The following is a 12294-nucleotide window of genomic DNA, read 5'->3' as shown; positions in this document are numbered from 1 at the left end:
GATAAAATTGTATTGTTCCATTCATTGCACTCTAAAGGTTGTGTTTCCTTTACAATTAGTTTCTTGTAATTTCAGTCATTTAAAACCTCGTTTACCTCAATAAAACGTTGTTATAAACAATAACTTGTTGTTATAACCTCAACCAAAAAGCTGCGGAAGCTTGATCAATCAATAAGAGATCATTAATAATATGATCAATAATATTATCATTTTTTTTTTATGTAATGGAGTTTAATGTTACATACTTAGTTATATTACCAAACAGTAAAGCAAAATCACGAAATCTGTCCAAAATAATAGAAACAAAATTTCGTCGACACAAGCGATCAGTGTCACCAACATGAACTGAACTAGAACTAGACACGAAAAACGAGCCTCAAATTTTACAATGGGATGAGAAGTCTACTTGTGTTGGTTAGTCTATGTTAATACTGTACTTATTTTATATTGTTCCAAAATTTATATCATCAGTTGTACATTTTTATGAAATACACGCCATCAATATTAATTGCAAATTAAAGAATAATAATAGTACACACTGTCCATACACTTTGACCTTTGACTAGTATCCAATGACTAAAATTTTAATTGTTACATTGTTCCAAACAATGCAGGTGTTAACCCACTGTTTGGACTTTTTTATCCAGCTGTGTTAAATTTGTAATTCTAGTCAATTTTTTTTTTCGTGTTAGAAGTAAAATTATCACGTCTTCCTCCTACGAATGTGGTTAGAATATTTCATGACTCAGGAATCATAACCTGTACTGTATAGAGAATATGTACATCACAAGAAGGTTTCCTATTCAGTGTGACATTAAATGATTCATGTTTCATTATGAGTCAGCGACGAGCGACACAAAGTAAAAGTTGTCTAGAGAGTTTGCATTACAGAGTTCATAACTTAAACATTGGTGAGGTTCACATGTTACACACAGAAACAAAATCATGCCATTTTCATAATCTTCTTATTATATTTGTTTTACACCATTCTTATAATGCAAGACACTTATAACATTTCTGTGATTTTTCTTTATTTTTAAAATTAAATTAAATTAACTTAGTAAAACATGTGAGACAGAATAAAATGGTTTACTCGGTGAATCAATCTATATGACATCTTGATTAATTAATATTTTGTAAATGGTGTATGTCTTGATTAAGCAAAATCCGGATTTTTGGGAAATTATAAAGCGATTTGTTCTTTTGGTCACCTAGACCCCGAGCGTGGCGATGGCTCGTGCGGGCTGGGTCTTGCGTACCTTGCTGCTCAACGACGCCAGCTGTGTGCTGCGTGATCGTAAGAGCGCCGGGGGTCGCCTGGTGGTGCGCCGTTGTGCCAGTGGCTCAGAACTAGTGGACTGGCTCATGGGGTTGGATCCACGAGTGCCGTCGCGCCATGTCGCCACTGGCATGTGGCAAGCTCTTCTTGAAGAGGGCGTCATTTTCCATGGTAAGTAATTTTGTGTAATGTATTTTCATAAAGGTTTTTAGTCAATCTTACACTGTTGGTAAGCTGTAAATAATAAAGCGTTTCTTCGCTGCACGCTTAAAAAAATGTTGCATTAGGGATATTTTACTTATTGAAGCATGGCATATTAGTCTCATTGGGGATTATTTCTTAATTTTTTATATATCTAAATCATTTGACTATGGACATAACTTAGATAATTCCATTCTCAGATTGGGTCTGTTTCAGAATCAAAAATGAACTTAAAGTTGAATATTGAGCCACCCACGCACCCACCACAGAATGCACTTATCATTATTATTTATGTTGAATACACCAACTTTTTATTTTAAGCAACCTTTAACAAAATGATAATACTAAATAGATTATTATCTTTAACTAAAACCAATCAAACAAAAAGCGCATGAACAAAAGACTCTTGGGTTTTGTATGGTTTTTTTAAAAAAACACGCACAAGATGATTCATTTTTAAGGATCAGCCCAATGAGTAAAACCACTCCAAAATGATAATCTCTCTAAAATGTCCTCATCTTTTGGCTCTAGATTTATCTGGAGATCATTAACAGCTAATCTTTACAGAGTTAAATCAACCTGATCTTGGATTATCTTGGAATGGCTGTTTGCAAAGTTGTTCACCCTGAGTTAGTTATTTAATTGAGTAATTTATATATTTTATCATTGTGTGGTTCTGTATCCCATCGTTTGATGAATTACTATACTGTCTGTATAACATGAACGTTGCCTTACAAAGATTTACAAATTGCAATAAAATGAAAACATCTAGCGGACTCTAGTAACTCCTCAGTCCAGAGCATTCCTACAGATTGTTTAATTTACATGAGTAGGAGTCATGTGTGTGAAGAACAGTTAGCTTATCATGGTGATAAGCAGTTTCCTCCATTATCTCCTCCTACAAGTAAATATGGTCTGGTTTGACAAGCAATTCATTGTAATGATCTACTATTTGTTTCCTCTGGATCCATTGTTTGGCATTATGTAAATCTTAGATATTACATTCCTTGAAATCTTATCTTCACTTATAATAATTTTCCCATACCTCTAGTACTTTTTAGGATTCTCTTAAGATTCTAATTTATAAAATGTTTTTTATCATACAGACAATTTATTGAAAAGTATAGACTATTATATTTCAATATTACTATAGTGTTAAAATATTTATAAAAATATTTTAAGTCCCATGATCCATCACAGTATTAAAAATAATAATACAAAACTGTACCTTTATAGTACAAACTTGCATTCTAAAAGGTTTGTTTAGTTATTAAGTGGATGGGTAAGGCTAATTCATAACAAAGCTACAGCTAACCACTTTAAAATAATGTATATAAAATTATATACAATATTAAAACACACACACACACATTTGTAACCTAATCTCAAAAATAAAAATGATGTGTCTACCAAACACATATTACAACATCACTCATGCACTAAGCACTCACCTACTTTATATCACTTGATAAGTACCAGTATGTCATTCATTATCAGACTGGGAATAGTTTCAAGATAAGAGCAATGTGCACACCTGACCGGGTTAGACTTAGACGCTCAAGATTTTCCTCTCTAGATGGGGAATTTTTTAGTCTTACAATCATGCTATTCCGGATGAAGTTGCTAGATAGGATCCTAGGGTGGCTGGGAAGATGTCTGGATGTGGATATCTCCAGTAGAAGGAGGCTAGGGAACAAATATCTTGTGTACAATCATGTTTATTGTGACGGTCAGTGATTAATTTTTATCTGCTACATAGTACATACATAGTACATAGTTTGCGCTAATAGTAGTTGTTTTATTTTACTCTTAAAGCAATTTTTTTAAACTAATGCTTGTCAAAATTATTTATATAGGTATATGTTATTCATAAGTGTAGACAATAATTTTGTTACATTTATTTAACAAACTAAACTTAACCTGTGCTCAGAGTTTGTTCACTGATTGTGTAGAATGACCTTTGCTGATGAATTTTCTGATCTTAGGTACCCTCTATTCAGTGTGCTTTAAGTGTTTTCATTTAATTCAAATTGCACATTCATCTTGCAAGAGTCACTAATGTTTGTTGGCATCATGTAGTGATATTATTCAGTTTATTTGTCTCTTACACACTACAATACGTAGTTTAATCTTATTGAATTGAAATTTGGCTCTTTTTACTTACCGATTTTTTACACTGTTCATTTATTAAGGAGATAAATGAGATCTGGCGTGTATCTTATTTGCTATGATTTAATCACTGATTGTTAAAAAAGTCTATCAAAATTAGTACAGTTCTCTAAAAATCTCATTTCTACATACTTCTTTCTTTTCTTAGAGCATAATATTTCCAGTGATTGTGACATATTTCCAGTAAATCAGCAGGGTCAGAATTTACTTTGCAAACTGTCAATAATTTTGAACTCCCTCTCCCACAGCCACTGCCGAGCATGGGTTCAAAGACAAGTGCCTCCTATATCAGTTCTGGCAGGACCGCGAGGGCTCCACGAGTATTCCCTCGGCGCAGGATATCGCAGAGGCGGAGGAGCATTTGGACGAGGCAATACAAGAACTGACAAGAAGAGCTCCAGACGCCACCCTGCGAATGATACTGCGGAAATCGTATGTAGCAAATGTCTTAAAAACTGGTTCAGCCATATTTTTCTTTTGTCCTAGTAGGAATAATATATCTTTATAATTTGGAAAAATTATTATAATATCTCTATGATTGTTGCAGGCAGTTTTACATTGTGTATAGCAATGGCCATTTTAGTTAACTTAGTAGTTAGAAAATACTGTATAGAATTTGCATAATGTAACAAATTCCATGGTTGGATCAAAATCTCCTTCTATTATAATATTTTGCCGGATATTACATACTATGATGTGCATTGAGTAAAAACAATCTTTCTTCACTATCAAATAATGGAAGGTGGCTAGTGACTTTATGGGATTGTGTAGACAAAACATACAATACAAATCTCAGAGTTGTATAGAACATAAATAAATTTAGTGCTGGTCTTATGAAATTAAAAACAGCATTAAGTAAATACTGTACATTTTTCTCCGGATAAAACGATTTTCATTGACTCAACTGCCCGTCACCATTCTGATCGGTGATCCAAAGGCAGTTTTTTTTATTACTTTTTATTCCTAACATGCTAGGCTCTAACCCAGGATCGTTCTTAACATTACTTCAGGGCAGACCTCAGAGATTAGGGCATTATCACTTAGATAAAATCCATTGGTGATTTGGCAGGATTTGAACCCGAGACCTGAAGGGACGGAAGTCTCAGGCTCTACCACTAGGCCAGCTCGCTCCCTACTAAAGGCATTTGGGTATTAAGTCACATATACAAACCAGTTGTAGAGTGAGTTTGGTGGCTGGTCTTGAACCTGTCCCTGAATGTATTCGTATTGCTTTGCTAATCAGTTCAAGATGCTACCACTGAGGCACTCTTTTTGGTTATCACCAGTGCTTGATTCACATTTAACTATCAATCAATCAATCAATCAATCAAAATAACTTTATTCATATTGCACATTTTGTACAGAATGGAGTCAGTTATAAAAACACAATATTAAACTTAAGACTACTTACAGAGAATATTGTTACTATCAAAAAAATCTAATTTCAGGAAGTTGGAAAAAATCTTCTAATTTATACAAGGGTCTGTTGGTGAGAAATAATTTCAAACATTTTTTAAATGAATTAAAATTAGTTATATTTTTTAAATTGTCAGGCAAGCTATTGAAATATTTAACACCACTAAGATGGGTTTTTTTCGTAAACCGATAAATTGTGTCTGTTGAATGCCAATTCATTACCTTTTCTGGTTGAATACATATGAAAAGAGTTCAATTTTGGCAATCTTTCATGGTTTGATTTAATATAAAGGGCTATTTGATAAATGTATAAGCTAAAAACCGTCATAATTCCTATTTCTTTAAAGTGCTCTTTTGCGGATTCTTTTGATTTTAGTTTTAGCATGATGCGAATTGCTTTTTTCTGAAGTTCCAGAATGCTGTTTAGGTTAAAATTTGATGTGCCACCATAAAGACACAACCCAAAAGAAATGTGTGATTCAATCAGGGAATGATATACTATTTTTAAGGTTTTTAAACTACTAAATTTTGACATCTGTCTTAATGCATGTATGCCTGAGTTGACTTTATTACAAACATTTTCAACATGACTGTCCCAGTTGAATTTATCATCTATATGCAATCCAAGAAATTTTATTGTTTTAACTTCATTTAGTAAAGTTGTATCCATAAAAATATTAAAATCAGGTGTATTTTTGCTCGTTGAAGAAAAATTTATATAATTAGTTTTTATTGGATTCAATAATAAATTAATTTCATTTAAATATTGGTTACATTTGGTAAGCTCAACAAAAGAAGAGACTTCAACATTAGAATTTGAATTTCCGGATATTTTTATATTGATGTCATCAGCAAATAAACAAACACGATTGGGAGATTCTATCAATGAGGGGAAGTCAGTCAAGTAAATTGAGAATAATAGGGGCCCCAAAATTGATCCTTGAGGGACACCATACTTAACAATTTTTGCTGAAGAAGTGTAAGTAATTAATTGGTTATGGCTATTTATGTGATCAATTGTGACATACTGCTGCCTGCCTGTAAGATAAGATTCAAACCAACGCCAAAGCTCTCCCTTTTACACCGTTATATTTAAGTTTTTCAAGAAGTAAATCATGTGAGACGCTATCAAAGGCTTTTGTTAAGTCCAAGAATATTCCAACTACTTTTTCCTTTGAATCAATTGAATTAATTATAGATTCGCAGAATTCAACTCCTGCGTCAATCACAGACCTTCCTTCTCTAAAACCATATTGTTCCTTATCTAATAAATTATTTTCCTCTAAGTATTTTGAAAGTTGTATATGCACAACTCGCTCAAAAATTTTCGAAAATGAGCATAACAATGAGATAGGTCTGTAATTACACATTTCTTCTGGGCTACCATTCTTATAGCAAGGTTTAATTTTAGATTTTTTTAGTTTTTCGGGGAAAATTCCAGAGATGAAAGAGGAGTTTATAACATGTAGTAATGGTAATAATATATATTGACGAGCCTGTTTAATTATTGGCATTGGTATTTCATCCCAGCCAGTAGAAAATTTATTATCAAAAGAAGTTATAGTTTTGTCCAGCTCTAGTATTATAATCCAACTATACAACAACGCCAAAATAATTTAAATATTTAAGAGTACCGGTAGTTCCACAATAAGACCTCTAGCATATTAAATGTATATTGACTATGTACACGATTGTTGGTTTTGCAGGTGCCATGATAGAACGGCTGAGGAGTTGGAAACTATTTATGAGGAGTTGTTGCAACTGAAACCTCTGACTCACCTCAGTAACTCCATGAAGAGGGAGCTAGCTGCTGTCATAGTCTTCGAGGCTCATTCTAAGGCCGGAACTGTCTGTGAGTTGTATTAGGGAGCTTATCTGTGAGGGATGTAAATTTTGTGGCTGAATTTAAATGATAAGTTTAGGGTAAAAATAGTAAATTACAAAGGTTTGATAAATAACTCTAGGTGTTGTTTTCTACTGTTTGTTGGTTATATATCTTTGACTTTGAAGAGTTGTAGGGATCCAGTATCCTTGTTCAGAGCCCCTTCAATAAATGGGACCGGTGGGCCTGGGCCCAGGCATGCAAAGAGGGTTTAGGTTTGTTGGGGGTGCAGGGAAGAGAAAAACTCCCCCACAAGGTGGGTGGAGAGGGACGCAATCATCCGTCCGGCCCATGGCGCATCAAATGCAATCTGCAGGGCTGTCCATGTTAAAGTTGTAGCCAGGTTATAATGAAAATAAAAAAAGCCCTTGACAAGTGTGATGTCGCTAATTACAGATTCCCGTCTTATACAGTGGCTTAACCAGCCAAAATGTAAGGACAACTTACTCGAAAGACTTGTGTATACGAGGCCAGTAGAGCAGGCAGGTTACATGTATTTCAAGTTACCTGAGGTAATTAAGTAACCTTCCCGCCAACTGGCCTCGTTTCAGCGCGGCTTAAAGTATATAGCATCTTTTATGGCACAAATGTATAAAAATACCCCCGCCACAGCAAACCTGCAGACTAAGCGAGTTTCCATTTGACTGATTGGATTTACACTGAAATGTCTACTTAAAAATATAACATTTATACTCTATTTAAATAGAATTAGTTTAACTAGTACTTAGGTTTGCTGCATCAGGGAGAGTAAAACTATTTTTTTTTTTGTAAAACGTTAATAGTTAGTAAGAAATAAAAACATTTTCCAAATTTGATCAAAATATGTTCATAAACAAGCAAACTACAACAATTTACTTATTCTCCATAAGAATAACATGGGAATTTTAAATTTACAATTTTTTGGAATTTTCTCCGTAACCATTAGGCGCATAATAACGCTTCAATATACTAAATTATTTGTTTTTTTAAGCTCTACAAAATGGTTTGGAAAGAAATTGCTAAATTTTATGTTTTTTGGGTCAAAAATGGGAAAAACCTATTTTTACCCCATAAAACCCCCCGTAAACCCCCGTTCCCATGGTCCGATCATGCTGGATCGCGAACTCGTTCGAATAAACGTAGGTTTACACGTTTGTACCAAATTTCATCAAAATCGGATCATTTTTGCTCGAGTTATCGTGCTAACGGACACACATATATATATAAATATATAAATATATAAATATATAAATATATATATATATATGAATTTGAACGGATGATGTTTTTGGCCTCTAGGGACCTCAAAATGAAAAAAAAATCGGTCCCGCGTCCAGGTCTTACCATGAGTACTACGGTAATAGCTTATTCCCTATATGGGAAATTCGCTAAAAGGGAAAAATGGATTTTTTATGGAGTAGCGCACTCTGTGTGCAGCTCATTTAACTAAGCAGTAGATTTACTCATCCTATCCCACCTCATTTTTCCTCGTGATAGGTATGGTCACATGTTTTACCACGGTGTTTGTTTAGTGTTTCAGCAAGGAGATGAGGGCAAGTCATGGTACATCATACTCAGGGGTTCTGTGGATGTGGTGATTCATGGAAAGGGCACTGTCACAACACTGCACGAAGGGGAGGACTTTGGCAAGTTGGCACTCATCAACAATGTTCCAAGGTTAGAACATTACTGTGTTTTAAAAACTTTTGTTGTATATTTTGGAATGTCTCTACCTATAAACACTACTTTCATATCTTTTTTATATAAGTTTAATCCAAAACTTACATTCAATGTGTGATACGTCTGAATCCTACAGTTGGTTGGATTTCACTGCTATTCATCCAACATGTTTGAAAAGTACTAATAGACATGTGACTACAGTATAACCTCTGTAATCCGAACTAATTGGGACCGGGGGTAGTTCGGATTACAGAACGTATTGTTGTTTTTACATAAGAATAGCTAAAATGTGGCTAAAATGGCTCTTAATTTTTACAGGAAGAGTGAAAAAATCCTTTATAAAGTATAATACAATGTTTATTTTAATACAATAGTAAACATAGTAAATAAACAGTATTGTAAATTACAATAGAAACAATTACAGTGCGTACCTATACAATAAATAACTACTGTACTGTGTATAGAGTACAGTTCAATGAGGCGTTTGGATTAGTGGACGTTCAGATTATGGGGGTTCGGATTAAAGAGGTTCTACTGTATTATGGTTTCTTGATTGCAATCGATCGAGGATTCATATCAATAAAAATTGACTTATCATTTATTAATTTTACCCTAATGAGATATCCATGATACATTGTTTAAGACAAACATTTCGGTAAGTTGATTTCATCTACCAAGCAGAAAATAAAAATAAAATTATTGAATGTGTTATTTAGTTATTATTTCAAATATTTCATAAGTTTTTTGTTAATTTTGGCCTATATGAATTCATAGCAAAAAAAAACTGCAGTTGGGAGGAAAAATCACTGATTTCACTCCTATTCCACAACATTGCACACATTAAATGAAAATTATTCTCACTGTTCAGGGCAGCAAGTATAGTTCTCCATGAGGACAACTGTCACTTCCTCCGTGTCGACAAGGAGAGCTTCAACCGGATCATGAGGGACGTGGAAGCCAACACAGTCAGACTTAAGGAGCATGGAAAAGATGTCCTGATACTTGAGCGCATACAAAGTTCTCATTCAACGTTCAAGTAAGTCAAATGCTCTGAATTATAGTTAAAACTTTGTCAGGGCTTAGGCTGTCAAGTTGGTCTCTCAAAATAAGGAATAATGCAAATCTCTAAGCCCTCTTTAACAAAAGCCCAGGGCTGTTTTGAAAAAAATAAATAAGAATTTTTTTGTTGCTAATACGTATTTAGATCACTTAATCTAATCCATTATAAGTAAATGATCCAATAGTCAATGGTAAATGTCTCCTGCAGTTGATCCAAAGTACCGTGGTCACGGAAGAATCGTGAGTGTCTAGTAAAACCATCTTTCGCAGTATCAAGAACATCATCAGGGTCTCCCCCCACGATTGCCAAAAAATCATGAGCATATGCGGGGAGGTTTAAGTTTTTCACCATGCAATCTTTGCTGACACTTTCCTCTTAAAAAAATAGTTAGCTATAAAAATATCAATGTTATAGTGTTATTTTTATAACTATTTGTTGTATTCATAAAAAATTAAATTACTATTATTTGAGCTCATTCCCAATTCCTGAAGCAGATTTTTAAGTGCAAAACATATTTTCTGTACACATTTCAGAACAGGTATTTTGATGTGTTATGTTTTACAACTTCTTTTTCCTTCAGGTATATGGTGATGGCTGGAACTCCTGGTAAAATGTTGGATTACCTACTAGAGACTAGAGTCAGCAGTGCGACAGCGTCACAAGACCCAGCTCTGGACGACTTTCTACTGACTCACATTGTGTTCATGCCTACCAGACAACTGGTAGTGGAACTGGCTAGACAATATCCTTTACTACTTAGATATTTACAAAATAAAATACAGTTTTCACTATAAAAATTTATAAAAACTTATAACGTGAAACATGATATTTTTGCCATTTTAAATCAGTAAAAATTGACAATATTATTGAAAGGTTGATGGTGCTGATCGAGGTTGATTTTAAAACTGTAAATATTAGTTCTTAACATGAAAAACTAATGAATATGCAATTTTTTTTTATGTGCAGTTTATCTGTAAAATCCTTGTTGTGTTGAATAGGTACTAAAATTATATTTTCAAGACTACATTTTGTGAAATGAATAAATATTTAACTTATCTTCTTTTGTCAGATCTAAATTAGGTACTAGTTTTAAGAAGTGTAAAACCACAAAAGGTGATATAACGGTGCATGTTAATGATTACTAAATCAATTCACTAATACAGCAATTGTACTTGTGTACATACTTACTTATTTAAAGCTAAATATGGATAGGGTTGTAGAATGGATTGGATAATCTACTTTTTTATTAAAAACCAAGGATAGCATCAAGCAATAGTCCAATAGGCAATAGCAATAGGCTTTTAGCTGGGTCCAGTTTGGAACCATTCAAAAGCTACTGACTTTTTCAGTATGGAACCAGCTTTCTTCTAATAGGTATTTAATTGAGCCCTATAACAACTTAGCCAGTTACAAAGTCAAGCCCATTATTGCCACAAACATATTTGAATACACAGCCTACCGGTACTATGAATACTTGTGTGCCCTCGTATGTTTCCTGAACTGTCACACCTATCACATGGAGTCCCCTGGACAGGACAGGGAGTTCCCCTTGGTGTGCAAGAAGAGGGTCGTACAGTTTGTCTACAGATGGGTCCTCACTATCAGACACACTGTGTTTGAAGACCCTGCCTCTCTCAGCTTTATTGAGGTAACAAACTGATCTGTTGATTACTAATACAATATAACTGTCAGTGTTGAAGGTTACTGTATAGATTGATGCTCTACTTTTATGAAACGACAGGTTACGTCGTGTGGTGTGTAGAAGCAAATAAGAGCATCTAAGAAAATTAAATCGTGGGCTTGTCTGTTTGTTAGAGCACAGGGCTTTACAAATCAATCATAATGGTGATGCCAGACTAGGAAGTCCATTGCTCACCTTAAGCTGAAGGCAAAGCTGTGGTAGTAGGAAAAAATAGGTAATATGTGAGATGAGAACAGTTTCTGTACTTGGAGATCTTCTTTGACAAAAACCTGATAATATACTTTTTTCTTGTTTTGGTGTTCGCGGCAATATAGGCGGTCTTACCACTTGGCCACAGGCTAGGGCCGCAAATTGTTTTATAAATGAATGATTTGTTACTCTCGCGAGTACAATAACAATGTCACCGTGATAGCGGGAGATGTTAACGTTATTTCCGGTTTATGGTAACAATGTCCCCGTGATGGCGAAAGACGTTGACGAGTTTGCCGCTATTGGGGGTGACATTAATCATGTCCCAGCGATAACAGGAGAAGTTTACGAATCTCGATTCAGCTGCAATTGCGGGTGGCAACAGCGATGGCCCCGTTATAGCGGGAGTTGTTCACAATTCTGCCGCGGTCGCAAGCAATTCTTTTCCCCCTGTGACTTCTGGCTGGATCCGCCACTGATCAATGCTAGCAGTACACTATTGCCGAATGTTTGGGCGAATGTTTCCCCAAATTTTTGACTCGAGTTGCAACGACAAATGCTGCCGAACATGAACCACGAGCTCACCCAGTACACGCAAATTTGCTTGTTGGTTGTTTGACATATTTTAACTCCTGGCACTCGACTTTGCTCGTCTCCTTTGACTCCTCCCTAAAACCGACCAAATATTGAGCACAGGCAATCATAAATCATGGCGAGGCAAACTACCCCGACCTTAC

At 34.7% G+C, this 12294-nt stretch overlaps 1 protein-coding gene across 4 annotated transcripts in view; it reads left to right on the top strand.

Annotated features, from left to right (window-relative positions):
- LOC129002617 (rap guanine nucleotide exchange factor 4) overlaps positions 1 to 12294 on the top strand; it is a 140053-nt gene that overhangs the window by 110449 nt on the left and 17310 nt on the right. For 3 of the 4 annotated variants that reach the window (XM_054430561.1, XM_054430559.1, XM_054430560.1), the window contains 7 exons: positions 1216 to 1450; positions 3898 to 4081; positions 6772 to 6917; positions 8459 to 8603; positions 9475 to 9642; positions 10247 to 10408; positions 11176 to 11314. In XM_054430561.1, the coding sequence (XP_054286536.1) occupies positions 1216 to 1450; positions 3898 to 4081; positions 6772 to 6917; positions 8459 to 8603; positions 9475 to 9642; positions 10247 to 10408; positions 11176 to 11314 (1179 nt within the window). Of the gene's footprint in view, positions 1 to 1215; positions 1451 to 3059; positions 3210 to 3897; positions 4082 to 6771; positions 6918 to 8458; positions 8604 to 9474; positions 9643 to 10246; positions 10409 to 11175; positions 11315 to 12294 lie in introns of those variants that run through there. The other variant, XM_054430562.1, reaches the window with a different exon arrangement.

This window comes from Macrosteles quadrilineatus, unplaced genomic scaffold (genome assembly GCF_028750875.1).
Source record: "Macrosteles quadrilineatus isolate MER2022 unplaced genomic scaffold, UCM_ALF_1.0 Scaffold_9__3_contigs__length_116548681, whole genome shotgun sequence".
Classification (NCBI taxonomy): Eukaryota; Metazoa; Arthropoda; class Insecta; order Hemiptera; family Cicadellidae; genus Macrosteles; species Macrosteles quadrilineatus.
Note: the sequence above shows the minus strand (reverse complement) of the source record. Positions and strands in the feature narration are given on the sequence as shown.